General features: G+C 47.9%; 1 protein-coding gene across 4 annotated transcripts in view; it reads right to left on the bottom strand.

Moving 5' to 3' along the window:
* Positions 1 to 27,250, bottom strand: part of SIN3A (SIN3 transcription regulator family member A) — a 34,889-nt gene extending 7,639 nt beyond the window's left edge. Inside the window, exons 1-16 of one of the 4 annotated variants that reach the window (XM_056345233.1) lie at positions 27,098 to 27,250; positions 19,104 to 19,324; positions 17,309 to 17,485; positions 15,733 to 15,839; positions 14,957 to 15,239; positions 12,419 to 12,670; positions 11,754 to 11,906; positions 11,256 to 11,414; positions 9,849 to 9,938; positions 8,274 to 8,392; positions 5,989 to 6,199; positions 3,756 to 3,872; positions 2,796 to 3,034; positions 1,483 to 1,666; positions 728 to 1,301; positions 15 to 184 (exon numbers count right to left, since the gene is read on the bottom strand). In XM_056345233.1, coding sequence (XP_056201208.1) covers positions 15 to 184; positions 728 to 1,301; positions 1,483 to 1,666; positions 2,796 to 3,034; positions 3,756 to 3,872; positions 5,989 to 6,199; positions 8,274 to 8,392; positions 9,849 to 9,938; positions 11,256 to 11,414; positions 11,754 to 11,906; positions 12,419 to 12,670; positions 14,957 to 15,239; positions 15,733 to 15,839; positions 17,309 to 17,485; positions 19,104 to 19,292 — 3,024 coding nt within the window. In that variant the 5' untranslated portion in view covers positions 19,293 to 19,324; positions 27,098 to 27,250. Of the gene's footprint in view, positions 1 to 14; positions 185 to 727; positions 1,302 to 1,482; positions 1,667 to 2,795; positions 3,035 to 3,755; positions 3,873 to 5,988; positions 6,200 to 8,273; positions 8,393 to 9,848; positions 9,939 to 11,255; positions 11,415 to 11,753; positions 11,907 to 12,418; positions 12,671 to 14,956; positions 15,240 to 15,732; positions 15,840 to 17,308; positions 17,486 to 19,103; positions 19,325 to 20,270; positions 24,972 to 27,097 lie in introns of those variants that run through there. The other 3 variants (XM_056345237.1, XM_056345234.1, XM_056345235.1) reach the window with 3 other exon arrangements.
* Between the last annotated feature and the right edge of the window lie 383 nt (positions 27,251 to 27,633).

Raw genomic sequence — 27,633 nt, 5'->3', positions numbered from 1 at the left:
TTGCTGGCAGTCACCTGTCGAACAATGCTCTGGATCAGCTTGTCCATGGTAAAGGCGATGTAGGCATGAATGGTGAACATTTCACGCAAGGAGTCCTCGTACTGCGACGAGTCCATGTTCCCATCGAGGAGATTGCGCACCATGTCCAGGAAGGCTGGGTAATAATCCTCAACATCGATGTCCACTGCAACAAGAAAGAAAGGGAGAGATGAAGACACCCCCCAGAAAGGGCTGCTTTGAGCTTTGGTCCTCCGACTACCCACTCAAGCTGAAGGGTTACTGGGATTGGCTTAAATTTGTCTTTTACAGACATTTAAATGAGCACTTTTAAGGCCACAGGTACTTTCATAATCTCTTGCTTTCAAGCCCTAGCCTTCCCCAAGAGGTTATTTCTGAAAGACGGTTTGAAAAGCTTTTAGTTAGGGAACCCAAGGATACTTTAGATATGTGTAAATGAAAGCTCTTAAGAAATAACCGCTACGTATTACCATTCCGCTACTCAAGTCCCATGTACCCCACACCCTCCCATCTCCTCCCTCAGTTCAGTGCTGCCCAGTGACAAAAAGGGAGAGATCCGCACACACACACCCCCCTCCCCCCCATTTTACAGGGGGGGTACATCTTACAGTCAGGGCTGTAACACGCCTGATGACACCAAACAAGCCCTGTAGACATGCTACGAATAGAAGCATCTTTCTTCCCCAGCCTCCCACCAGAAGTGACTCACTAGGCTCCTTCAGTCGCAGCTGGATGGCAGGACTGTCGCCCTTGTCTCGCTTGATGCCCAGCACTTCCCTCTCCCACTCCCTTTCCCGCGTCTCCTCTTCGATCTGCCGCTCAGCCTGGGTGCAGATCCTCAGCAGCCGCAAGCACAGGATCTGATGCAGCCGCATGAATATGTACCAGTTGCTGTTCACGTAGAAGAGGTTGTAGACCTCATCCATGCCCCGCAGCTTCTGGGCCGTCGTGTTGTTGAACATCAGCTTGGTTTTGGGAGGACTGCCCCCAACACCGTTGTGCTTTTTTGCAGCCCCAGTAGCTTCGTCCACATCCATTTCCTCTTCTTCCTCCTCTTCCACATCCGAGAGTTCACCTCGCTGAGCGAACAGCAGGTCTGGAATGAAGTGATACATGATCTGCTTGATTTTGTACTTGTCCTCCTTCTGGATTCCCGTCTGCCGCTTCACATGGTGGATGATGAGAGAGGCAGCATCTTCCAGGATCTGCTTGTCTTCATACGCTAGTGATAGGTGTGGGCCTGTGGGCACTCCGGCATTGTCTTCTGAAGCCTGCTCTTGCCTCTGCGAATGAGAAACACAGCACAACATTTAGTCCTGAACACCCATCTCCACCCAAGACCCTTTCAGAAAGCTCTGCCAGTGTTGCAGACTCCCTTTTATCGAGCAGCGAGGAACGGGAACCGAAACTGCACTTGCAAAGTACATAAGCCTTAGGGAAGGAAACTATTGGTGACCATCTTACCTCATCATAGATGCTTTCAATCTCATTGAGGAGGCTCTTTGACCTCAGGACCTTGGTATCATTCTGCTTGAAGTTGATGCCCTGGTGGTCCAAGGATTTCAGGTAATACTTCTCATTTTGCTCTCGCCAGACTTTATTAAATCCTCTCTGGGCTTCTCGCCACTCTTCCTCTTTCATCTTTAACCTTGGATCGAGAAAACAAGGGTGAGCTAAGAGGTCTACTCTGAGCATGTAAGGAAAACCTAGGCCCATGGTTTCTGGCCAGTGTTGAGAAGGGCTGAACTCTTCAGGAAATGAGCATAAATGAAAGCCGTCCCACAGAACGGTGCCTTACAGGAGGAGCACCCTGCACGTGCTCTTCTAAAGAAACCCCTCTGGGCACGCCAGAAGAGCTAGGGGGCTTAGCGTCCATTTAGCCTCGCCACCCACAGCAGGGAGAGGGGCTGAAGGGGCAGGAGAGCCACAACAGCTGGCCCAGGTCTCTCAGAAATCCCAAGAAAGTCGTGTAGCTCCAGCTGCTGAAATGGGCAGCTTAGTTTGGACGATTAACAAAGTTATTGCCTTGCAGCACGGACACCTAAGCTTCCTGGGAATGGACCACTGAGCCCTAGCTCAGGATCTCAAGCAAAGCAGCCCTGATGCAGCTCAAGAGCCAGCTCCCAGGAAGAGTGTCCTTGCAGCCAGGTAGCAAAACTGTGACCTAGCAGTTACCCTGGGCAAGGCTGTTACCCCCAGCTCCCAGAGCCCTGAGAAACAGGACCAACAATCCCACAGAGATGAGAAGTGGTCAGGGAAGAGTATCACCTGCTTACACTCTTCCTTGAGCTTCCCCAAGGAGTTGCAGAATCCACTCCCTTTTCTTGACCGAGGAAGGGGAGGTTCACAACAGAAACCAGGCTGGGAATCTGAGGGTAGCACAGCCACTGCAATCTGAGCCCACAGGCATGTACAGCCACAGGATTTGGAAAGGGATCAAATTTAGCCCTAGAACAATCCACACAGCACAGTTTCCTCACCTTACACACAATGCTGACACCAGGGGAGAAACCAGGTTTAAAGAGGAGACAACAAAAGCTCTACATCCCTCCAGGTGAGCTGGAGGGTTTTGTTTCAGAAGGGCAATTCCCTCTTTCTAGGCGATTATTACGAAATACAGCAACTGACCAAACATAAAAGCATTTCTTAATTTACAGCCTGGTGGAGGTCACACCCTTTAGGGGCAGCAATTAGCTACTTTTACATAAATCTGGATCACGTATGATGCGCTATCCTTTGGCAGAGCCCCCAGGGGAGGGTGCTAGAGCAGTCAGTACCTCTTCAGTACAATGGGAACAGCCACGGATGGGTTCTTCCGAAGTCCATCAATGATGTCAGCTGCTTTGTCGGCATATATCCTCTGGAGAGCCTTGCGGTGGATCACCTCCGAAGTGCCACCCAGAGTGTTGTCCAGCCGGAATTTGGCCTGCTCCTCAGCAGACAAGCGCGAGAGTTTCTTTTGGATTGCCTCAAGGACGCGAATCGTTGCCAGGTTGGTCTCCAAGACAACATCCAACTGAAGGGAACGGTGCATTAGCCATCATTGAATAGGCAAAACATGATACTACACAGAGGCTAACATTTAAGCGACATGAAACACGAAGCCATGCATGCTTAACAAGATGTACTTGAGCAGTGGTATCCATATTTGGCTGCTCTAAAATAATCCAATTATATTTTATTCGCTTCCTAGATAATACTGCATAAGAATTTAAAGGCTACTAGAATGATACCGTTCAGAAATTACATTTTCCACCTGGGGATAGAATACAACTGATAGTTACTCTACAAAAGGACGTGCCGAACCTGAGCGTATATGGGTAATTGCCAAGTGAAGTTCCACTTCAAGTCAAGATGTCAATCAGTTAACATCTTGCACGTATCACTTTTCAGATTATTACAGGGGAACACATGTTCTCATGCGCTACGTGGGCAGTAAGAATAGGAAAAATGTATTATGTACTGGCCATCGAACAATTTCATCTGGAGCAATGTGAATGAAATGCTCTACACAAAAACTGAAGGGCAGGGGTGGTAGCTTGGAGCAAGACGTGATTATGCAGCCGCTGCTTCTTGCATTAAAAGAACATAAACTTTTATGCCAAAAAAACCCGGGTGACAGACACAATAAAAATAGATTCTAAGAAGCAGTATTAAAGGTATAATTATATCAAGATCATTAACTGTTCACAGAACCCCAAGCTTTCAGAGACACAGATCAAGGAGAAATAATTTACCTCGAAACGCTCATCCTCACACCTGTAGATGTGCTCTTCATATTGTGTCTTCTTGGAGCTCACAAATGTGGAGTCTTCAGACCAGGACGGAAAGGAGACCCAGGTGTCATTCAAAACCTTCGAGGAAGACAGGGGAGACGAGAGTCATGGTCAGTCTTCTGAGAGGGTCATACACGGCCAGCTCTGAGGCCAGGCTTCTGATGGGAGGATCTAACTCCCCAGTCGGAAAACCATGTGCCCCTTCCAAAGCCCAACATTCACAGGACAACTCCAAACAGCCAGAACCAAAACATCCAGGCAGTCTGAAAAATTCATTAGCTGGAGCTATGAGAAAAAAACTTGGAAGGGAAGAGAAAAATAAAGGTGAAAGGAACTTTTCTGTTACTTTGGATTAGTCAACTGCAACCAGCTGGTCTACCATGTGTGTGATTCACCATCGACAACGCCGGGTGGTCATCACGCGAGACGTGACTGTTAGACAGCACGTGGTTTCTGCCTCCAAGTAAGGCTAATCGGGAGTATAAATCCATACACCAGCAACACCTTTCCTGACAAAGCAGCTGAGCACCTGCAGCTTTAACCACTTCCAAAACAGGAACAGAACACTCAAAAAAACCTCAAAGAGGCCAAAGGCAAACAAACAAGGATTTTGGCAGGCAGTCTTGAAAGTCAGGCCCAGTTTTCATAAACCCAAAGCCTAAACAACGAGTCATTAGATTTCACAGGAAGAAAAGTCTGTAAATACATCACACAAGACACTTTTGAGAGACATGTCAAGACTTAGATTACACAACTGCAATTGCCTTTTGCCCAGGTTATTTTCAATATTCTGCTGGCACTTCAGCTGAACGCCTATCACCACCACCTAACTGCGTGACTTGGTCACCCACATTTGTTCTCCTCATCTCTCAAGGAGCGTAAGGACCCAAAACCCACGATGCTCCCGAAGGGCAACCTACTCACTACGTGTTGCGTGTGCCACTGTTGACTGCAGCCACCCAGGGAAGGGATTTCGGGGGCTCTCCCCTCCTCCAGTGAACGCTCTTAAGAGACACGTTCATTAACTGGCCTTCAGCAAGCTCACTCACCTCCAAAACATTACCTTCAACACCAGTGAAGGAACAGGATCAGCCAGAACCAACCCCACTTTGATCAAAAGGTCATTAGAACACATTAAAGGACTCAATGAGTATATCTGATCCTGCAGGACCTCGTTGGGAGACCAGCTCTGACTCTTGACCAAGAAGGCTGGATCCCTGTAGGGAGCTGGTTTCCCAAAGCAACACACCATTTCCAAAGACAAGAGGTCTTCTTAGCATTTCAGATGGAAAAAAGAAGCATGTGAGGGATATGTGGGAGAACCTGTCTACAGAAAATGTGATTTTCTTTCAAAGCTGGACTAGACACAACTCTGAAAGAAGATTAAGTGGGAATTTGGGTTAAAAGGTAGCAACAATCTTGAATTACATGCCACCTTGAAAAGACCCCTGAGATCACATTAAGACCATAGAGAAAACTAGTTCTGTCATTCCCTACTTAGAGTGCTTAAGTTTGTAATTGTAGTGTTCTTTTCACAGGTTATGCTACGTAAAACATCATACATATATAATGCCCTTATGTTATCTTGAAGTAGTCGAACACCACAAGTATTTGTTGTGTTTTGTTTCCAGCTGCTCTCTCACGCTTCATGCAACCCCCTCACAAGCACCACTGGAGAAGAGCTGATGCCAACCATCAAAGCCACGTGGGTATTGCACCTACCAGCCAGCTCCCAGCATAACCCATTCCTAGACTGACGCCTTACCCTGTGCTACAGCTTCTGGACATGCTCCAGATGTTTGCAGGATTGCCAAGTGCTCACTTGCCACAAGGAACACCTCAGGGTGTGCTCACCTCAGGCTCAGACATGTACCACGATGATCCTGAGCCAGGATGGTATGCCCGCACACGCCCGGGTGCAGGAGCGGCACGGCTCAGTGCTGGATCAGTGCTAACCAGGCAGCTGCCTGGCCCCAGCTCCATGCCCAGCACCAGCTCTGGGGTGCAGGCAGCAGCACAACCCTGCTGCACAGGAGCAGATGTGCCCCGACACCCCCAGGAAACTTCTCAGCACAGAGCAGGGGTACAAAATAAAGTCCCCATTCTTTTCTTCTGTTCCGCTTGCCCTTGCTCCATCAATAAGGCTGGGAAGAGCCTTCCTCTGTCATGCAATTCCCATCTGAGAGCACCTTACCTCTTTACACAGCGGAGTCCGCCCCGTGCACTTGGGTTGCTGGTAGCTCTTGGGTAAGGCTCGGTAGCTGGAGCCCAGTCTTTTACAGGAGGCATAGTCTATCTCCATGGCAATCCCCTCGGTAGCCCGTTCCTTCGGATATGTCTCCATGTGAACAGACTCTTTATATCCCAGAAAGTTTTTAAACCAAGTGAACAGCTCTGGGAATTTCCTAAAAATAAAATAAAGTGAAACACTAGCTAAGTAGAAAATCAAACAGCACTGAGCTGCGATGCCGAGGCTAGAATCGATTGCTATAGACAGTGTCCAAGACAACCCTCTGAACTATCAGTCTAGTGAGAGAGGACACTCTGCTCAATCCCACTCCCACAGAGCCTGATCAAACGGGAAGCGAGAACCTGTTTGTTGGTCAGGTGGCAGACTGTTCTCAGTGCAACTACGGTGCTTTAGGATTACCTTCTCGTATTGCCAGGGATACGCAGACAAGCACCCATACATCCTCCACATGCCTGGTGGGTGCAGACCCCGTGAGACAGGCGGCAAGCAAGGAGCAGCAGCCAAAGCTTTCGCTGCAGGGTCACATTTGGCTCTCCTAAACTACCCCTGCAGCGAACCCAGACCAGATTCCTAATTGTCTGCCAACATTCTTAACCTTAAAACAGACCTTGCCTTTCCAAAAGCAGCAATAAGAAACTAAAAAGCAATTCTGTAACTACACAGTAAAAGGTTTCAGTGCTGAGCAATCATTTCAAGCAGTGCTGCCTCCCCAGACTACACTGACCAGCACAAATGATGAAGAAGCCTTCGCTTGCAAGGCCCAAGTTCGCCTGCTTGCGGAGAAAAGTTTTCTGAAGAATTTATTAGTCTAAAATAGCGCATCTGTTCAACCCCTCTTATCTCATGCAACTCTCCAGCTACATGAGGAATTGAACCTGTTACTGAGGCTAATTGAATCACTGCTCATTTATTGCTTTTTCATTACATGACAGAAGATAATGTCCAACTCCAGAATAAGAAAATTGTATTATACCTTTCCCAGTACAGATATTCACCCTTATAGCTAGAAGCACAGAGAGTAGATGGGAGAAATCCAGAATTTTTTGTTGAATATTTCACCTTTCCTAGCTAAAGGTAGCATCCTGCTGACGCCTGACTAATTCCAGTGGAGCTATGGAGAGACTGGAGGCTCACTGGGGCAGCTTCTTTGCACAGCAGATAGTGTAATGGGGTCCTGAACCCAATTTACGTTGCTATTGCCTTCTCCCTTGGAATCAGGAACTCAACTCATAGGAAGAAGGAACATTAAACTTGCTGCCCAAAGTTGATGAAACGGTATCAGTTGGTTTTAGCAGATTAATACAGAGTTGTTCTGTATACTACTGGCAATTATGGCAGTCATAATTCCTGTTTAAACTATAGTATTCCTTATCGGGTTTGGCTTCACGACAAAATTCAGCTGCTTTTTGCTTTCTGGAAATTTTAGTTGAGTTTATATCAGCACTCTTTTTTTAGGGGACATTTTCTATGTAATTACACAATCTTTTCCCAAATGAAATAATCTGCGATTCCAGAGCAAGAGACTGCAACAACAGACTGCTAAATAATTGTTTGCTCTTCTGAAGAAGGAACAAATACAGCAAGCAATACCGGCACTGCTCTTGAATGCTGCCTGCCTGCCAAGACATAGCTAGGAGCTCCCCTCTTACCTCCTCTTGGCTAAGGAATAGAAAAGGGCAGTGCAGAAGAGCATGAAGTTGGAAAGAAAACTGAAGCAGAGCCTGTATTGACCTGCTCCAATGAAGGAAAAGTCTGAAAGCCTAAAGCACGTGGCCCCTGCACACTATCAGCCACTGAAGGGCTTCCAAGCACTACCAGCATCTTCCTGCCCACACGGCAGCATGTGGCACCTTACCACGTACATTCATGACACTTGGGCCGAGCTGGAGGGAACAGGAGATGAGAGAACGCACTGCCACAGAGGCAACTCATGCAGCCACGGAACAGACAGACAATTAAGCAGCGGCAGGCTATCCAGCTACAAGTCGAGCCAACCAACAGCCCAGGAAGTGGGCAGCACAGGGCGACTCCATCTCAGATGTACTTTGTGGCCCCACGAACCACCGCCTGGCTCCCAGAGCAGCCGTCCCCCTCCATACCACGCCACCACACCAGATACGTTCCCCTGAACGACCACAAAAATTACTGTTTCTTCCCTGGCTTCACAACAGAAACAGACCCAGCAGATTAAACTTCTCACTTCGTGTAAGGAAATGTGCTCCACTTACCCCAGGAATGGAGAAACCAGCTGCACGAGCTCAGCCCGGGAGATCACCTCCTGGTTGAAAATGACCAGGCAGCGAAGGAAGTTTTCGTATGCTTCTGTGCTACGCAGAGCTTTGCGGACCTTACAGAGAGAAGAAAAAAGAGGCAAACAATTGCAGTCAGGGTGAGAACAAGCTGTCCAGGAGACCTGGACTCAACACTGTGCTTCCCACCGACGCACGGAGATTACGCATGGAATGAGGAGGCAAATCTTTGAGTTGAACAGAGGGTCACTGGCTCCATACACAGGGCCAGACAAACAGATACTGACATGAGCCACCTCTGTGCTGCGTATGCCCTGCGACATCAGCACCCAGAGCGCATCACTCTGAAGAAAGGAGTTCCAAGTGAAGAATGAAATCCCACAAAGAACTTCCTAGCAGCTGGACTATGAAATGCTGGAATCACAGTGTCAGTCATAACTGCAGCACTACAAATGCACCAGGCTGCCTTCTAACACTGGAGAATACTGCAAGTAAGGATCAGGGGTAAGAGACCTGTGCCCTGGGTAGCACCGCTCCAGCCTCTGCCCATGTTACAGCTTAGGTTATCACAGGTAAGCCAGCTTCTGTAACTCTTATCTTCACAGTACAAGGAAACCAAACGATTCATCCCAACACCATTACCTTTCCCAGGAGAACAGTTAGCATCTACGCATCAGACTGAGATCTATCATCATTAAGATATTTGTCATTACAGTTATAATTCTACATCAGGGATTTCTAGGTTTACTCATGTTCACACCTACACATCCTCCGAGAAATAGATTGGTTCCCAGTTACCATTAACTGGTCTACAGCATGCTGCTAAATGCACCACATCATCAGGGAGCAACCAAGACTTTCACCGGCACATGAATATTACTTAAAAGGCTTGTTTAAGTTCACTATATACTCCCCTCTGAGCCATAAGGAAATATAAGGACATCTTAGGGAAGACACCAAGGTACCACTTGGAAACATCCCACATATCCTTCATTTGTTCTGTGTGGTAAACCAGCAACAGGTAACAACTGTGCAATTAGTTAGATTCATCTCTCAAGGAAAAAAAAAACCCCAAACCAAAAACAAAAACACAAAACCCAACGTGGACATGAATCAGCTGCTTTGTAAACTGAGCTCCCACACTGCAGGCAGCTGGTTGCGGATGGGTGCAGCAAGCTGTGCCAACACAGCAAGACATGTCACACACATCATTGGTGGTATGGCGATTTCATAAAGGTGAGAAAAACCTGGAGTGTGCATTACAGGAAAAAAATTCCCTTTCCTCCAAACAAACTGCATGAGCAGCAAATGAAAAGCTGCAGAACGACCTTTGGGGAAAAGACACAAATATCCACGTGAAAAAAGATTACCAGTCTTTTAAAAAAATTAAACGAATTTGACTTAGAGGTTGTATGATACGTCTGAGGTCAAGCTGACAAATGTTACACCGCCCTGATATCTCACATACTTCACTGTGATAAAAATCCGGATGTATACATGCCAAGAACATAAATCAATGACGCGAGACTGCTTGCTCTGACTCTCGCTTCTCACCTTCTCAAAGAAGAGAGATTCTGTCCCCACACCATGTTTGCTGGCTTCCGCCAAAGACTGGTCTTTTAAACCCAGCAGCTTCGGTTTCTTCTGTTAACAAAGAAAAGAAAGGCAAGGAGAAAAAAAAAAAAAAAAAAAAAAAAAAAGGGCTGTTCAGCAGAGCAACTTCCCATATTTTGATTATCTGTCCTACGAGGGTTTCAGCTTCCTGACCCCACCATTTGCTTTCAAGTAAAAGAAAGGTGGCTTTCTTTGGAAAGAAACTTGCATGAAAGGGTATGTCACAAGTTAATCTACCAAAGGTTAATCAGTAGCATAGAACTCCAAATATTTTTAATACATTGTTGCATCCTTTCGTGTAACTAGTTGACTGAAACACTATAGTGTATCTCCTATTTCTAACTAGACTGCAAAATTACCAAAATAAATCAAGGGGTTTTTTTCCCATGGCTCACCTGGTTCTTTAAGTCTAACACCTTCCTAAAATTATCATTAACTCTTTCTCTCTCTTGCATTCCACTGCAAGATCCTTTATTGTTCCCATACTAGCACTGCACTCTACATCCTCGGAAATGCCAAAAGCTGCCTCCAAAACAGGTTTTATTTTGCTGCCCTTTATTTGAAGGGGAGGAGAAAGGGCAGAAGGGGAAGTAGATCACTGGGTTTAAATGCTACCATTATGCCTGCTAATTCTTTTTATCACAAAGCAAGATACACCACCTTCAAATAAAGCAGGCAAACTTAGCCTTAACGCACAACCACTAAGCCACCTGGCCACAGGACAATTTTTATTACGCTACAAAGCCCTGCTCTCTCAAAACGTGCGTCATTTGAAAAGGGCAAACTTTGCTAAGAGAATAATCATTCATCATTGTATCATAAGGTTTATCATAGGAAAGATGAGCAAACACGATTCTGCTGCGTCTGCTCCAAGTTCTACTACAACAAAGCTTTCAGGCACACCTTTATCTTTTCCTCTGCTTATCTTCCCACGTGCCTTGGAAACATCGCTAGAAACAAATTTTGGACAAATTTCTTTTGCAACTTTACCAAGACTTTTGCAGCCACACCCCACAAACACTGCTTTATTCACCAATCAAACTACCCCTACGCATTCCGCAGCATCCTAATAAAGTGGGGAAAGCCCTGTTTTTCCCAAGCCAGTAGAGTAACTATTACTACCCTCAGGTACAGGCAAGACCACTGGTTTGTGAAAATCGGAGACAAAGCCTTGCACTTAGAAACAAGGACTTCAAAACAAGTTTCCTTTAAAGGCAAGCATTAGTTCCCGTGTTCTAAAGCTGCAGCCTGTGCTGCAAAAATCACAGAGATTCGTAAAACACATCCCTCTCTGCCTCAGCCTCCTGGGAAAAACAGGGCTGCTGAACGAGCAGCACACGCTCTTACCTTCACCGGAGGGGTTGCTCCAGTTCCCGAGTGCCGTCGGATCTGACAGCCATTCTGGTTGGGTCTTTGCTGTTTGTTGTTGAGCTGTGGCTTCTTCACCGTGCCACCATGATCATTTCTTACCGATTCCACTTTCTCTGCAGTTGTCTTACTTAACAGCTTATTTAGAGACAAACCCATAAGACCATTAGAGCTGAGTTCCACACACCCAGGCAAAAAAATCTGCCTGCTCCTCCTAGCTCTAGGTGACCGATGTATTTTACTGCAGTTATTGCAGTCTTAGAACAATCCTTTTAGGCAAAGGGATTGCATTTAAGACTAGTTATGGCCAGAAAGCACAGTCTATCACCCTGATCCCATTCCCACACTCAGTAAAAGATCACTCCAAAAAAACCCCAAGAAACAAACAGCAAAAGCACATTTTTCTGAACTCTGGCTACATACAGAACAGTTTTCCGCTAGGTATTTCTGTTCCAGCCTGTCTCCCAAACAACTCACCACAGAGCTGTTGGCATCAGGCAGGAACTGCCCGAACTCGGAGAGCAGATCCTCCTGGTTCTTGAAGAGACGCGCCACCTGCGCATACACCTCCTGCTCTGTCAAAGCCGGCGTGTAGTTACCTCCTGCCTCCTTGGCGTTACGCTGCTCCTTCTGTCACGGGAAAGAGGAGAAGTGTCAGAAGAAAGGACACACAAACTATTGAAGTGACAAAGAAAAAAAATAAACCCTCGGTGATATAAAGATTGGAACAGCAAAGATCTCAGCACCTTATGTAACGAATCATACTATTGATATGTACCTACACATATTAAATGCCCAACTGGCCCTGGACTAGTAGGAGACTGATCAAGGAAGCGGTTTCTTTACTTTTTAACATAGTACTACAGCCATGTTGTCTCTTCCTGACCCTCATGAAAAAATGTCAAATGCTATTTTTAAAAAGGCATTTCAGACACTTGCAAACAAAAGATGACAGATGAAATCTCTTATTTCATGCTGCTACGTAATCTTCTAACCTGCAAGAATTCTGCTTAGCTTGCTGGCCAGTGCTAATCCAGCAAAAAGACCAAAATGCATGTCTTGGACGGACACAGATAACTCCCCATGGCAGAGAAAGAGAAAAAAACCATACACATACTCAAATCTGCGTTGTTAACACTCACCTGATATGTATGGAGGATCTCCAGGAAGGCTTTGTAGATGTCTGGCTGTCCCTGGAACCGATTCTTGATCTTGTTAACATAGTTGATGGCATGATTAAACTCAACAGGCTGATTGTTCTGCAGGGATGGTGTGGTTCCCAGAGAGATTGTCACAGGCGTGTGAGGTTGGACCGGTGGCGAACGTGGTGATGCGTATGGTGGAATCGGGGGAGTTTGCTGGCTGGCGGGAGTATGTGCCTGCAACTGTGATGGCTAAGAAGAAAAGAAGCCACGTTAGAAATCAGCAGATTCCTTTGTGTTTGCAATAAAGGTACTTTTATTCCCCTTACGGACCACATCCAGACGAAACAACCCAGCACGTAACTGTATCTGATGCCAACAGTGGAACAACATGGATTCAACAGAGGTATCTCCCTGGATCACACCAAGCGGACAATCTCCTGCTACCACATCCAGTCAAACCACCTCTTCCCATACACTGGCCCTGGATGACTTTTTGCTGCACTTCCTTAAAAGAATGGTCTCTTTAAACTGCTAGTAAACAATTATTACTTTTGCAGGTCTAAAGAATTTTAACAATATCTTTTCATAAACTGAACAATTTCCTAGTGGTTGTCTAAACAGAAACTGCTGTTAAGAGTCAAAATCAAGAAGTACTATTCCACAGTCAGAGCTGGGTTTTAAAGATTAACAGAAGCACAAATACAGGTAGAGTAAGCAGAAAACTATTATCCAAGAGCAAATAAACAGATAAATACTTAGTGTGCCAGTAGAGACCCTGACTTCCTCAGGAAGACAGAACACCCAGACTATTAAAACTGCTGCTATTAAGAGTTGATTCTCCTTGCTAACTACCTTTGACTGAAACCTGATAAGAGACATATACCATCTCAGAAAATTTTACAGAGGCAACATGCACAGGTATGGCTTGCTCCAACATTGCAAGTTATTTTGCCCCTAGTGAAGAATTCTGGGGCACATAAAAGCAACAGCAAGGGAAAACTGGAATTTCTTTCAACAATGAGACAAAGAAGAGGCAGATAAGGCTCTCAGAGTAATTATTTTGATTATTCTTTTTTAACAGACACCCAACAGCCACAGGAAAATTTAGCAGCAGTTTTGAGGAGGCACCTTCCAAACTTCAAACTTGCACCACACAGTTTTCACGACTGACAGTGCAGATAACCGTCTCAGGATGGCCAGAAGCATCCTATTACAAGACCCTGCCTTGCTTACCTACAGCTTTAGCTCTCTAATAAGGAAATCTCACCTCATTAACTAGCATGTTCCACAGGTTCATTTTCAAGTTTCAGCAAAAATAGTTCAACTTTTTGCAGGTTGATGGGGAGAAAACCACTTAGCCCGTGGTGATGAGAAAGACCGCTGCCTCTTCACCTACAGCATGTACTAGTTCTTTGAAAAAAAGTCTTGAAAACTGGCATAGGTAAGTTAATTCTGGGATGCCTTAGCTTTGCAGTTTTCAGCTTTGCAAATCTTTCAGCCCATTTTTGTTTGCCATTCCTGAACAGGAGGTTGCAAGTCCCACCAGTGCTCATCCAGGATCTTCTAATTGTCACATTTTAAAAATCCTGTACAGTTTAAAAGATTAACCCTTGAAACTCTGGGGATTCTTTCCCTCCCTAAGGGTCTCAAATCTTTCTGCATTTTGAGGCTAAAGTACACGAAATTTTATCTAGAGTAAGCTCCCTGAATGCCTATTACCCTATTCTGCTTCCAATCACATAAAACACATTTGTTGAACAGTAGCATCTGGATTACACCTAAAGCAGAGTCAAATTCCCTTTACCATTGAAAGGTCTCTGTTTCAGGCTCGCAAACCAGCACCTAAAGGCACTATCACAGTCATCTTGCCTGAACTCTTGCACTTGAGATTTCGCCAGTTCCTGCACCCATCCAGCTGATGGCTGAACTATACCCTTTAACAAAAAATGGTCCAACCTGAAAGCAAGACTTCAAGCAATGCAGAAACTACCACATAACTAGACATGCTCTTCCGACTTAATTGCTCCCCGCATTTGAGACACACACGCTTTCACACCAAGAGCAACATCTTTACCACAGCCTCTGTTTTATGGGGAACTTCTTGGAGCTTCAGTTGTTCTGAGGCAATGTGCAAAAAAAGCAGGCAGTTCAACAGGTGCCCAGTGCTTTAACTAGGAAGCCCTTCTTGCAAAGCCAAATGCATTTCAGGGACCTTTTTCCTGGGGCTGCTAGATCATTCCCTGAATAACCCATGTACATTTTACCAGATGCTCCGAGTACCTTTCAGTTCCCCACTGAAAGCAACAAGGCTTTTCCAAAGCCTTAAGGTGGCTTATTTGAATTATTGTCAAATCAGCTAGCATGCATCTTGAAGTCTGAAAAGGAGAAACAAATCCAGCAGTAGAAGCACAACGCATGCAGGTTCACAAATACTATAAAAAGCAGTGTGGAAGTTCCTTTTTTGCTCCCTAGCAGTTTCAGCAGGAGGCAGCGGGATCCCCATGTTATGGATGTACGTCATTCAAAGCCTCTCACCTTACTGATTTTGGCAGGTGGTGGCTGCGGCGCTGGCTGTGCTGGTGTTGGGGTTGATTGCGCTGAAGGCTGTGACTGATGCTGTGGCTGGGGCTGCGGTTGGGGCTGCAAGCCATGAGTGGGGATCTGGTGAACCTGCCCCGGTGTTGTCACATTCACCATATCGTTCGTCTGCACCTCAATCTTGTAACCAGGTGGCAAGAAGGTGTTGAAACCCATGATCAAGTCTGGGTGGCCCTTGAAGAGCTGCGATACACGGCTGATCACTCCTGGAGTGTCGATACTGGAGAAGGAATAACAACAAAGTGTCACGATCCTCTAAGACCCTCTCAGTGGTACACCATGTTCTCCAATTCCGAATTTTCCATTATTTTTTTTTACTTTATCACCTCTATATATCTATATATCTATGAAACAATGCAAAACTGATTCCTATAAATACACCACCAAACTTAAGAATGACATTAGAATTGTTTTATTAGCCCAGACAGCATTTTGTATCTATGAGATCTAGTCCCAAGTCTGACCATTATTAATAGGCAGACAACCAGACAGCCAGATGAATCAGCTATCAAGGCTGAACTTGTGAACTCCCACTCTAAGCAGCAATTTAGTATAAATGAAGGGATGCCTCTCAGAAAAGAAAGCACACAACTGCTTTGAAAGTTGTGTTACTCTGCACAGGGAAGGACAGAATTTAGCTCCTGCTCTGTGCTCCTGCGCCCACATACACTCTTTCTAACCTGGAAGGAAGAGGGCAAAATGCAGCTTGTTACCTTTGAGATTTAAATTCCTTCATAATATCCAAGAAGTCATTGTAGACTTGTGGCTGGCTACCAAACTGCAGCTTCACCTGGTCAAGATAAGACAATGCATCCTCCACCTGGTGACAAACCAGACAGGTTATGTTAGCAGAGAAGACTTCATTTCACCTCCCATTGTTCTGCAAAACAGGCACTATTCGAAAACACAGCTGTTAGCCCTGAGCCTGGGCAGAGAATTAAGGAGCAAAAAGATCATGAGCCTGGTTAGTATACTACCAGCACCATATGAATAAGAGATACTCACTCCCCACTCCTGGCTCACAAGATAAAACTGTACCAAAAAGAAACAAAAAGGAAAAAAAAAAAGCAACACAGATCAGCAGAATTACTCAGAGAAAGAAAAAGAAAAACCCAACATACTCCAAATTTACCATCACTGAAGTGACTGCTAGGATAAACAGAACAAGACTGAGTATTTTTCCTGCATTCCTATGTGGAAATTATTATGGAAGTCTAAGAATAAGCAGAAAGTGGAAATGACATATTCAGCGTAGTCGATGTCTGCCAGGTACACACTTGCACTTTTTTCAAAAAGCCAGACATTTCAGTTCGACACATAAGGATTTCAAAAATGGCAACAGCAGGCGGTAAATTGTTTTACACCTCAAACAGCAAGAAGTTTATGAACCGTTCATGTACCAATATCCAATTTTCAGATGTACTGGACAAACAGCCACAGCCTAAAGCGAGAGCTCTGGGTCCCTACTGCCTCCGACAGCCAGGCCACACACTCATCAGCTGCAAGAGCTACGCACAGGACCTCTCTTTTTTCTGAAATTAAATGACAGCAAAGGAAGAAAGACCACCAAGCATAGCCCCAGTCTTGTATCAGCAGAGGACGTGCCATCAGTTTCACTGGGAGAAAGAGCCACACGTTTTGAAACCATTTTCAGCGGTCTCTAGAAACAAGTGTCCCCCATTCAGCAGAAGGAAGGGCCTTTCATCCCACGAGGCAGTGGGTTCCACCAAAACTGGAAGACTTGCAGCATATTTGGAAGAGGCTAAGAAATAGGCATCGATTCATATATATGTGCCTTCTCGCTAGAGCTGAACCAAATGTAGCTACTTAAATGGGTTATTTTTGGTGGAGTTTTCTCTTTTTTGGAGGATTTTACAGCACATAATCCCAGAATAGTGCCTTCCTTACTCCCAAATTACTCCCACGCAACCACCCACATATGCCATGTGTTCAGAAAAGCACCAAATGTTTTGGTAATTTAACCCATTCATCCAAATACTCTGAGCAATACTTCTTCCTTTTCCTTCCTGCCCCTAATCTTTCCCTGGCAAGCCCATTTTCTATTACGGCATTTGAAAACGACAGAATTTCAGCAGAAAAAAGTCCCTTTCCAGATGCAAGGGTCTTCTAAACAGGAGAAGCATCTAAGCCTTGTCAAGAAAGCCCTTAGGAGGTCACCAGCTGGCTTTGCAGGGAGGTCTCCCCTACGCACCAAAGCAAAAAAGGCCCCCAGCTGCCAAGGATTTAAGCAGGGGTTAGTTGACTTCAGGCAGCAACGCTCAGCATTACCTTGAGCCTCTGGAACTGCTGCTGCCCCTGGACGGGCACGGCCGGCGGCGTGGGGTGAGTGTGGCTCTGCACCACCTGGCTCCCGTGCGGCTGCACCGGCGCGGTGTGGTGGTGGCTGCTGTGGACGGCTGCGATGGCTGGCCCATGGCTGCCCGAGCTCTGCGGCACGGCTGACACCTGGCAAGGCAGAGAGGACGTCACGTACGGCTGTGGCTTTGCGGCCGCCTCCGCTCGCTACATGGGCAGAGAACAAGGTCAGCCTTCCCAGACCCAGGTATACAAGTAAAATTTTAAGGAAGCAGAGCAGTCAGTTTGACCTTTAACGATGACTGCTAACAATGTTACTCAAAAAAATATCTTTTGTTTTCTTCAATGAGGATGCAGAGAGACCTAAAAACAAGACAACACTCATGCCATGCTCCAAACACAGGAGAGCCCTCCCCGCGAACACGTTACTAAGACAGGTTCTCTCCAGCCTGCAGACTCACTGGCTGTCTAGTCACTAAAACTCACATAAAGACCTGCAAAAAGAGCATAAAATGGAATTTTTAGCCTGACAGTGTCAGTCTCTTTTCTCTATGACACATCACAAGCAATCATCTGAATGAACTAATCTTCACGAGCCTCTACACTCTCGCCATTCAGTTTGGGTACTGGCAGTCAAATTGTGGTGCTCTGGCACCAGCAGACTCAGGGAAAGCCCAGCTTGGTGTCTCCCCTAGAAAAACAGGGAAAGGAACAGAAGGCACACTCTTTTCAGGTCTCCTTCACACATTAAGCCAGAAGAGTTTCAATTTGGAAAATCCATTAAAATAGCCTCTAAAAACATTTTTTAAAGTGAATTACTTTTCATTTTACACAAACTGGAGTTTTCCATTCAACCCTCTTTTAGATGAGATACACTTTTTTAAATCCTCCTCATGAACAAGAAATGATTTGCTTGCTGGTCCATCCAAGTTCTTTTCAGGAAGGACTGCCAGCATAAACACACCCTCTTCCAGTCCCTGCAAGTGTCTGCCTGCAGGCTCCTCAGCTCTGCGGCTGCTACTATCAGCACGAACATCCCTTCTGCACAAGAAAAAAATGCTGTGTTTAAAATTAGGCACCAGACAGGGAGAGCAACTCACCAGCAACACAAGCATGGAAGACACAACATGCCAAAAACACGGCGAAGACAAGTAACACAGGAACAGCCTTTCCCTGGTCGGTATCTCCAGTGCACTCTTAAAGTGCATTTTTTTTTCCTCTCCCCAGCTGACAGCTCCTTGCAAAGGAGGCAACAGAGGGAAGAGTGCCACCCAATGACTCTGGGGTAGTGTCTTCTGGAAGATTTCAATTTTGCTGAAAGTCTTCAATCTAAATTCTGATTCGATCCAGTCTGTTAAGCTTAAGATCACCTAAGATACCCTATGTCTGTGACAGTGCAACCATAAGAACAAACTTTTTCCTGGTGACAAAAAGAAAAATGGAGAAAAAGCCCTTACACACTTGCCTCTAGGATTCAGAGACCATGATCTGAGAGAATAATTTCAAGAATCACACTCAAAAAATCCAAGTCACACCACATTTGTTCAGGTGGCTCTGAACACGAATCAAGCTGATGGTCCTACAGCAATTGCTTAAAATGAGATGTATGATAAGCACGTCGTCCCATCTTAGTTTTTCTCGAGGAATTCCTGGTTACTAAAACAAAACCTTGTCTCAAATACAGAACTCTACTGAGAAACACCACCGTGCTGGCTGGTCACGCAGCAGGACCACAGCTGAGATGCAGCTAAGGGACGAGTGCACATACCTGGTAGCTGGGAGTTACCGAGTACTGAATCCCCGTGGCAGACTGCATGGTCTCCGAAACCGCCTCATACACTGGAGGCGCCGGGGCAAGCACGCGGTGCTGGTGTTGAAAAGCTTCGGTGCTGCTGGTGATACGTCTCTGCTGCGACGCATACACGGGTGACTCCTGCTCATCCAATCGCCGCTTCATTCTGAACTCATGCTCGGGAAGCACAACAAAACCTGTTAAAAACAGACCAATTAACAAATGCAATTGATTCATCGCTCCCTGCCAGTGCCACGGACGCTAAGTTCACCAAGAGCAGGTAGGGCAAGTTTCTGTCTATTCATTTAGGTTACTGATATCTCGGGATAGGAAAGTGGAATTAAGATTCAACTTTCTGCATAAAATATGCAATTGTGGCTTATCACAAAAAATACAGCCTTATCATTGGAAATAAAATACTCCGCTTAGAATTAACAATTTCTTTAGTCTCACTTAAAGGATGTTGCTAGCATGGGTGTGTTAAGCAGACACACCCCCCCTGAGCAATGCAAAGCTCCCAGAGTGCAGTATGTGAGCACAAAAGACTGGGGGGAGGGTGCGTTACCTACACACAGCCTGGATAAAGTAACCTATGTTGAAAGCAGAAAAAAACCCTCCTGGGCAGTCCAGGTAGGATGACAGCCAGCTGTGAGAGATGCTTTAAAAATGTGGGAGGAAGGGGGAAGGAGGAGGCAAAAAGCAGGATGCGTAATCAGATTTTGAAATCACTTACAAAGCCCTGAAGTAAAGCGTTCTCTGTTTCATATGCATAAGACGTGTAACCTCAGTGACACCTGCAGATCCACTACACCAGGAGTATTTTGGATACTGTGAGCCACACAACCATGGTCCTCCCAGCACGCTGGCCCCAGCATCAGTACCAAGCTGAAGAGTGCAAACGGGAGCAGAGCTAGCAGGCACTGCGGCTGGTGCCCTGTTTGCCTGCCAGGGATGCCAGCGAGCGCTGATCAGCAGCTCTCCCATTTACTCTCCGGTATTTTTCTTCTCCAACACGCAAGTGTGTTCCTGCCCTACTCCAAGTTGTCTCTGCGCAGCTTCATCTCACTTCAAATCTGACAGGTCATTTTGCCACTGTCCCGGCTCTAAAAAGCGCCACAGATTCTTCGCTCTGTTTGATTGAACTACTCACCTACTCTTTTCTGCAAGCAAATTCCAGTGTTGTTTTCTATGCATTGGTAGCTATTGCCATTTTTGAGATGTTATCTGCTGTTCATCAAAGCACTGGGTGCTCAAAAACATATGCATCCTATTAAGGAATTTGAAGGACAAGAGAACAGAGTAAAATCCATCCTCTTCTGCCTCTAATTCATCAGGACCCCTCCAAAGCAAGTCCTTTCCAGCTCCGGTGCAGTTAAACACATCCATTGCTAACGTGGACAGGGATAAACAAGAGGGAACCACGTTCCCCCAGAATAATGGTACAACAGCTAACTAAACCAATCCTCATCTACCAAGTCAGGGCAGCTCTTCACAGTCTAAATCCGTCACTAACCAAATAACCCAAAGATCATTCACAGTATCTCAGTGCACACCAAATGTGTAAACAGGAACCGGCGGGACAGAGGTTCAGGATAGATCAAGGTGGGCTTGCAAATGCGGGCTTTGTGCAATGAAGTGTTTTTCCCTCTGTGTCCCTCTCTCTATTAGTGTCCCACTTGCAGGGGGTAGGACAAGAAGGAAGATGACTTCATTTGTTTTTGAAGTTGCTCTTCAAGTTTAACCTCTCAGAACAGTCCCTTATCAGGTCCCCAAAGCACCTGGCAGGTAGGAGGCAGCCAGCGGAGGCAGAGCAGGACTCCTCACTCCAAGTAAAGGAGAAAGCTTGCTAACTGGATCTTATTTACAAGTTAAAAATCCAAAGTAGTTCTGATGTCCAGCACACACTCAGATGGCAGAGGAGCACCCTCCAGGAGTTCGTTTTGCTAGCGGTGCCTGCACTGGTTGTGTTTTCCTTCAGCTGGTCTCTGTTGACAAATGAAGAGCTGGGCAGGTTAACTTGGAGCTGCTCCCCTCAAGCACAGCCCATATTCAGCTTTGTAAAAACTCACAGTTTTATGCTAATAGGGCTGGGACTAAACTGAGCAATGCTGGCAAATCTGGCCACGCACCATCATCCCCCAGCAGAGCTAGCCAGGATTTTGCATGACAATGGCTGACTGCATGAGTAAAGTCTGGGCAAGCTTTGGTGGCATCTATTTATAACCCACTCACCAACTTGGATACCCTTCTGCTCTAAACACTGGCATCCCCAGCCAGCCCTTCCGCTTTCTTTTGCTCTCCCAGGCTGGGTCGCCCCTTACCCTTTCAATGGTGCGACAGCTCTCCTTCCCCACGGAAGCAACCGAGAGCTGCTGGCTTCAGACACGTACACGCGATATCCACAAAGCAGGAACGTTCTCAAAAAAAAAAATTCATGTGTGACTTCCTATAAAGAAGCAAAACAGTTCCAGCAGGCTTAACGCGCTGCCTGCGACAAGGTGTGCGTGTGTGCACATAGGTACAGTAGGCAGACGGCCGTGGTGTGTATGTGGCGCGGTGGCTGCCAAGTACCCCACGCCTGCACCTCACTTCACAAAGCGACATTCCGCACTTGTCGCTGCCGACGGACTCGCCAACCTTTAAAGCAGAGGCCATCTGAGGACAGAAGATGGCTGGAAGACTCATGTGCCCTTATCAGGATTAAAATGCCACCTTAGACTGACCGAAAAGCCTCCTCCCCATGGAGCCACCAAACATCTCAGCCCTGTGAGGCCGTGGGAATCACAGTAGCACCGAGGATACACCACCGCATATAAGTCAGCAGCATGAACCTCAGTTTTTGAAGCTCCTGATTCTCACAGACTGAGCGAGCAATCTTCCAGAAACCTACCTAGTTTGCTGTATGGTCAACACTAAAACTTCCGTTTAGTGAAAATTAAAGCTCCTGTAGTTTTTTTCCCCCCTAAATTGCCCTCACCTTCACTAACTGAGCTTGCACTCTGCTTCTATCCAAGCACTGTACCTGCTTCAACTTTAAAAATTCATATTAAAGCCGAGACAGATAGAGAGTGTCAATATTATAGGCAATAGTCAACAGCATTTAGTCAATCTTCCTAGATAACACTTCGCTAAGCTCCTACGGTCTGCATCCACAGTGTAGGAGTGGCTCACGGCAGACCACCACTTAACAAAGATTACTAATACACAAGCTTTTTTAATCCAAGCAGAGCAATGATCTCGATACTCTGCTGCACCTAGAGGAAGACTAGTTGATCTTAACTCTGTGCATCCACCACTACCGAAACTCTGCAGAGAGGGGAAAGCACTGCGGGGCGAGCAAACCAGCACCAGAGCAGAAACTGGTCTGCATCTTGCCGAAGAAAACACGACGCTGCATGCTCCCTAGGTGCATTCACTTCCTCACTGAGGTCCTGCTGATCTTGACTTGGCATCTCCCAAGGACGTCCTCCATTCAAAAGCCGGAGAGATCCGTTGTGCAGCAAGTCCTACCCCTCCTACAGCACACCACATGACTGATAAAGAAAGACACTAATGAAACCCCCAAAACTAGACGTGTCATTTTAAAGTGATTTAGCCGAAGCCTGCTGCTCAAAGGGGCGGTTCTACCCATTTCCACCCTCAGTGACAACTGATTTCTCTCAGCACCCTTGCTGATGGCAAAGCCCAGCCAACGCGGAAAGGTATTTCAAGGATAAATACACAATTGCAATCGGCAGCATCAGAGACTTGTATTGGGTATTTGGCCTCCACTGTGGTGACGTTACGAGAAGTACTACGCTTACTTTGTCTTCTCAGAAATGTAGCACACACCTCTGGCATACCCTTATGAGCTTTAACAACAAGATTTAGAAAGCCCCAATTCAAACTGCATCATCTGTGCTCTTCATTTGAAGGTGGAAAAAAAAACAAACAAAAAAGTTCCCAAAACACAGCAAGGACTGCACAAGACTGAAAGCAAATGACAAACTTCAGGTACTTTCCTTTGTTAAAATCATTAACCCAAGGCACGTATGAGAGCTTGGCAATAACTGAACAGACCAAGTCCTGCTCTGTGCAGTCCACAGAGACCTGCATCCCCTTTCCCCAGCATCATTTCTACCCCAACTATCTTTTGGCTTCAGTTAGAGTACACTACATTCTGCCTACAGGTGAATGAAAACTACTTTTTTTGTTCCCCCCACTTCTCTTTTCTGCGGTTTTTAGCGTTCTCCTTCGCAGGGGAAGGACACTGTGTAGGAACACACCTCTGAGCTTCACCTCCCATGCCACCCCCCCAGCTCACCAGCTTTGATTAGTGCTACAGGTAGGGTGCATGAGGCAGACATACCACAAATACGCACAGGAGCCTTGGCTGGTAAAGCAAGAAAAAAAAATAATTACAAAAAGGTACGTTGCATCTCAGTAACACCCCCAAAATTAGGCAATTCTACTCTGCCAACTTCATCAGAGGATTTCCCCATCCATCTGCCTCGCATAAGCCAGTGGGACCGATAAATGTAAGTGGAGCGCGGAGAGGAGAGGACCAGCAGCGCTGACACAGAAAGAGAAGGAACAAAGCGAGGACAGGGCTGGATTCAGCTGGCAGAGCACCGCACGGCTCCCTCCTCACACTCGGCTCCCTCCTGCCTGCCACTCTGCGGGAGCCACGGAGGCAAGAGAGGTCTGGTACTCTCCTCTTCCCTCACAAAACCGCCTCTCCCATGGCAGCTCCACTCCCCAACTGTTTACCAAATAAGATCTCAAAAATCTGCATTTTTTTATTTTGGGTTTTCTGATCGGACAAGCAGGGTCTTCTGGCATTAAGAGATTAGCTGTTCAAATAGGTGTCACAATCAAAAGCAAAAAGAAAAGAGGCAAACAGAGAATAGGAAGAAAGCAAATCAGGAAGCTCTGCTGCCTCAGCACCTGTTGGAAACACAACACGCCTGTGGGTAAACACCATCTTCACCAAGTTGTAAAAGTGCCACTAGAGAGGATTTCTGTCCATGTAGAGCTAGGGCCTGTCTGAATAAGGGCAGGGAAAGCGCATAGCTGCAGATGATGTGTTTAACGTGTGGGGGGGCTTCTTAAAAGGCTTCCTTTTGAGGGAGAATGGACTCAAAACAAGAGGAGCATCAAGCGTTAAGTCTCAGCTACGGCTCCGGACCCCAGAGCCGTCACTGATGTCCTGCAGGACAAGTCCCCCGTAGGATTTCAATGCCATATATCACGGTGCCTGCTAGAAAGCAGCCGGCTCAGGTTCCAGCAGCACTGCTGTCTGTCTGTGCACTAACCCAGCCGCACGACTTCCAGAACATGACCCAGCTCATTCAGCAATCGCTGGTACATTTTTTGCGCGGTGCCGCGCAGCCTGGATCCCTTGCCTGTAACACAGGAATAAGCCCTCAGCCCCATTACAGAGGGGTGCTATGCAGAGAGGCACATCTGTGACCAGAGAGCCACTCCAAGAGGAAACAAGAAACATCCCAAAGAAAAGGGCACTGGAAAAGCATTATGCAAAGCTTTAGGAGCAGTTAGGAGAGTTTTCTGCAAGGTGACATGGTGACAGCCTGCGGATTAGGTGCCAGCGCTTGCCCCAAGGCAGATGGGACACGAATAAACCCCACTTATCTCCATCTGATGGGCAACAAGTTGGTAAGGCACTGAGCCCTGCTTTGCCATGGCAGCAAACGGCCTGGGGGTTAAATCCCACCGTGAAGAGCTGATCCAAACTGAGCTTTACACTCACTACAGAAGTTAGCATCATTCTGCCCAGTTCCTGAGTACACCTTCCCCGTGCATGGAGAGAATATTTTAAAGGTGTTTTTTTGGTCTTCTTTTTTTTTCTTCTTTTTAATAAAAAGAGGCAAGACCCCACAGGAGTTGGAAAAATGCAGCGTGTCCCCAAAAGCACACCCCCTGCCCACCAGGCTGAAATGACAGCTATTACGGGGCTCTCTTTTCTGTTCCAGCTTTAACAGCCATAAAAGCTTTCCAACGCCGGAGAAGACCAGAACAGCAATCTGGACAGAAAACGATTCATAAATCCTGGAAACGTAAATGATCCGCCTGCCAATTCCAACGCGATGCTCCCGGCTCCAAGACCCACACGTGCCAGGAGCCTGCGCGGAGGGCTCCCCCGGCAATCCGGGCTGGGGCGGCGGGGAGAGCATCCCCCTTCCCCACCCTGTTTGCAAACGTAAGTCTAAGTCACCTAGAGTTTCCCCAAACTTTAGCAAATTACTACTAAATTGGGTGAATGACCACATTGAAGCTTTTCAAAGAAATTCACGCTGCAACTGTGTGTCTTAACCAGAAGCAGTGGGTGGGAGGGACGAGGACGAGACGCTTTGGGGTAAGAAAGCGCAGTGTCCTTTTTGCAAAGAGCATGCTGGCCTGAAAAACTGCTAACTTCAGCCAGGCAGGGAAGAAAAGGCCTCAAAAAGTGCTTTTCTGCTCCTGGACATCTGGCACAGGCTGACACTAGGTTGCCACAGCACTTTCATATGATGAAGGAATTTTACAGGTGCTTTAAAATCACTGTATTACCATAAGGCGCCATTTTATTACGTAGTATTAGCAGCACGATATTTTAGAACATTGTATACCCCTTTGAAACTGTATTTAAAAACAGAATTACAAGTTAGGACCGGAGGACTGAAGTCCAGATAAGAGCTGTATGTACTGCAATAAGCTGGGCACTTCCCAGTTGTTCACTGACCCCACACTTTTTAACGCGACCGATGAATATAAAAAGTGACAAGTTAGGAAAGAAACACAAGGTGTCAGGTCACCCTTAAGCTAGGCTTTAGCACATCAAACTGGTTTTGATTCCTCTGGACAGATTAAAAATCAGTAATACAGCTGATTACTCAGCTCAAGGCGCTATTTTAAAGACATTATTTTTTGGTTTTGCACCGTTTTAGTGGTCCAATTAAGCGTCTTTTTTTTCCTGGGAGGTGGCCCCATCCATCGGACACACGCGTTTCTTTGCGCAAATAACGACTATTAAAACTGACTCTGAACCTGGGCCAGGGAAAGGCAGAGAAGACGGTGTTTAGCTCAGTGGGCAGCGAGCGCGCCCGTGTTTTTAAAGCTCCGTGAACCCCACGCCAGGAAAAAACCCGAAGGAGTTTCTATGGATGTAGGAGAGCGTGAGAAATTAAAACGGGGGCGGGAATGGGAAGCGCGGGGCTGGAAGTTCAAGGCACACGCAGGGAGGGGAGCTGGGAGAAGGGATGGCAGCTCGCTCTTAAAAACGCCCCCAAATCGGTGCGGGCGAGGGGGGCCCGGGCTGCGCGCGGGAGCTGCGCACCGCACCGACCCCTCCTCGGCGGGGCCGCGCCGCCCAGCCGGGACACCGCACCGGGGGCGCTCCGGTGCGAGGCGGCCCCCGAGCGGCAAAACGCTTCCACCGGCAACTTCCCCGGGAAGTTCGGGCGGGCACCGGAGCGCCCCCCCCCGACTCCCGCCGCGGGGAGCCCCGGGGGAGGGGCCCAGCGCGCAATGCGGCCGGTACCGGGGGCGTGCAATGCGGGAGCGGGCTGGCGGGGGGCGGTCCCGCCGCAGCCCGGGAGCGGCACCGGGCGGAGGGCGGGAGGAGGGGCGGAGGGAGGCGCCCGCCTCGCAGCGCGCCCAGCGGCGGCCGCACGCTCCGCCCGCCGCTCCCGCCATGCCGGGGCCGGGACACCCCCTGGCGCACGGCGGGGCGGGGCGGCCCGGCAGGACGCTTGGCCGCCCGTGTGGGCCGAGGCTGCCCCGGGGAGCCGCGCCGCGGGTACCGACCGCCCCCCACCGCCACCTACCTCCTCCCCCCGGGGCCACCGTCCGCCGCCGCCGCCCCCCTCCCGCCCCCCCGCCAGCGCGCGCGGCACCGGCGCCAGGCCCCGCCCCCTACGGATCGCCGGAGGGGGCCGGCACCGGGCCTGGCGACCTCCCCTCCGCCGCCCCCCTCCGGCTCCCCGCGCAACCCCGTACCTCGAAGCGGGCCCTGGCAGCAGCCGAGTTTCCCTCAGGGTCAGGGGGCGGCGGGGCCGCTCCCAGGCGGGCGGCGGGGGCGGGCTGTCCCCGGCGCGGTGAGGTTGGGGGGGGGGGGGTCCCCGCGCCACTCCTCCCGGAGGGGGAGGGGGGCGGGCGGGGGCGGCGCCGGGGCCCCGGGCGGGGGGGGGGGGGGGGGGGGGTTGGCGGAGGAGGGGGGGGTAAGATGGAGTAACCGTCTCTCGGCCGCCGCGGCGGAGCGCTGCCCGCTTCTCTGTTCCCCGGGAAATCCCGCCCCTCCCCGCGCAGGGGGGGAGCCCCGAACGCTCATTGAACACATCGCATGCCCGTCATCCCTGCGACCAATCAGCGCTTTGATCCCACCCACCTCACCCTCCCCTATTGGCCGCGGCCCCCAGGAAGGGGATGTGGAGAGGAAGGGAGGGAAGCAGGGGGGGGCGGGGGGGGAAGCGACCGCCGAAGAAAAATGTCCGTATAAGCAACGCGCCCCGCCCCCGTCCCGCCTCCT

This window comes from Falco biarmicus, chromosome 7, assembly GCF_023638135.1.
Source record: "Falco biarmicus isolate bFalBia1 chromosome 7, bFalBia1.pri, whole genome shotgun sequence".
Taxonomy (NCBI): Eukaryota; Metazoa; Chordata; class Aves; order Falconiformes; family Falconidae; genus Falco; species Falco biarmicus.
This window is presented reverse-complemented; position numbering and strand designations above follow the sequence as displayed.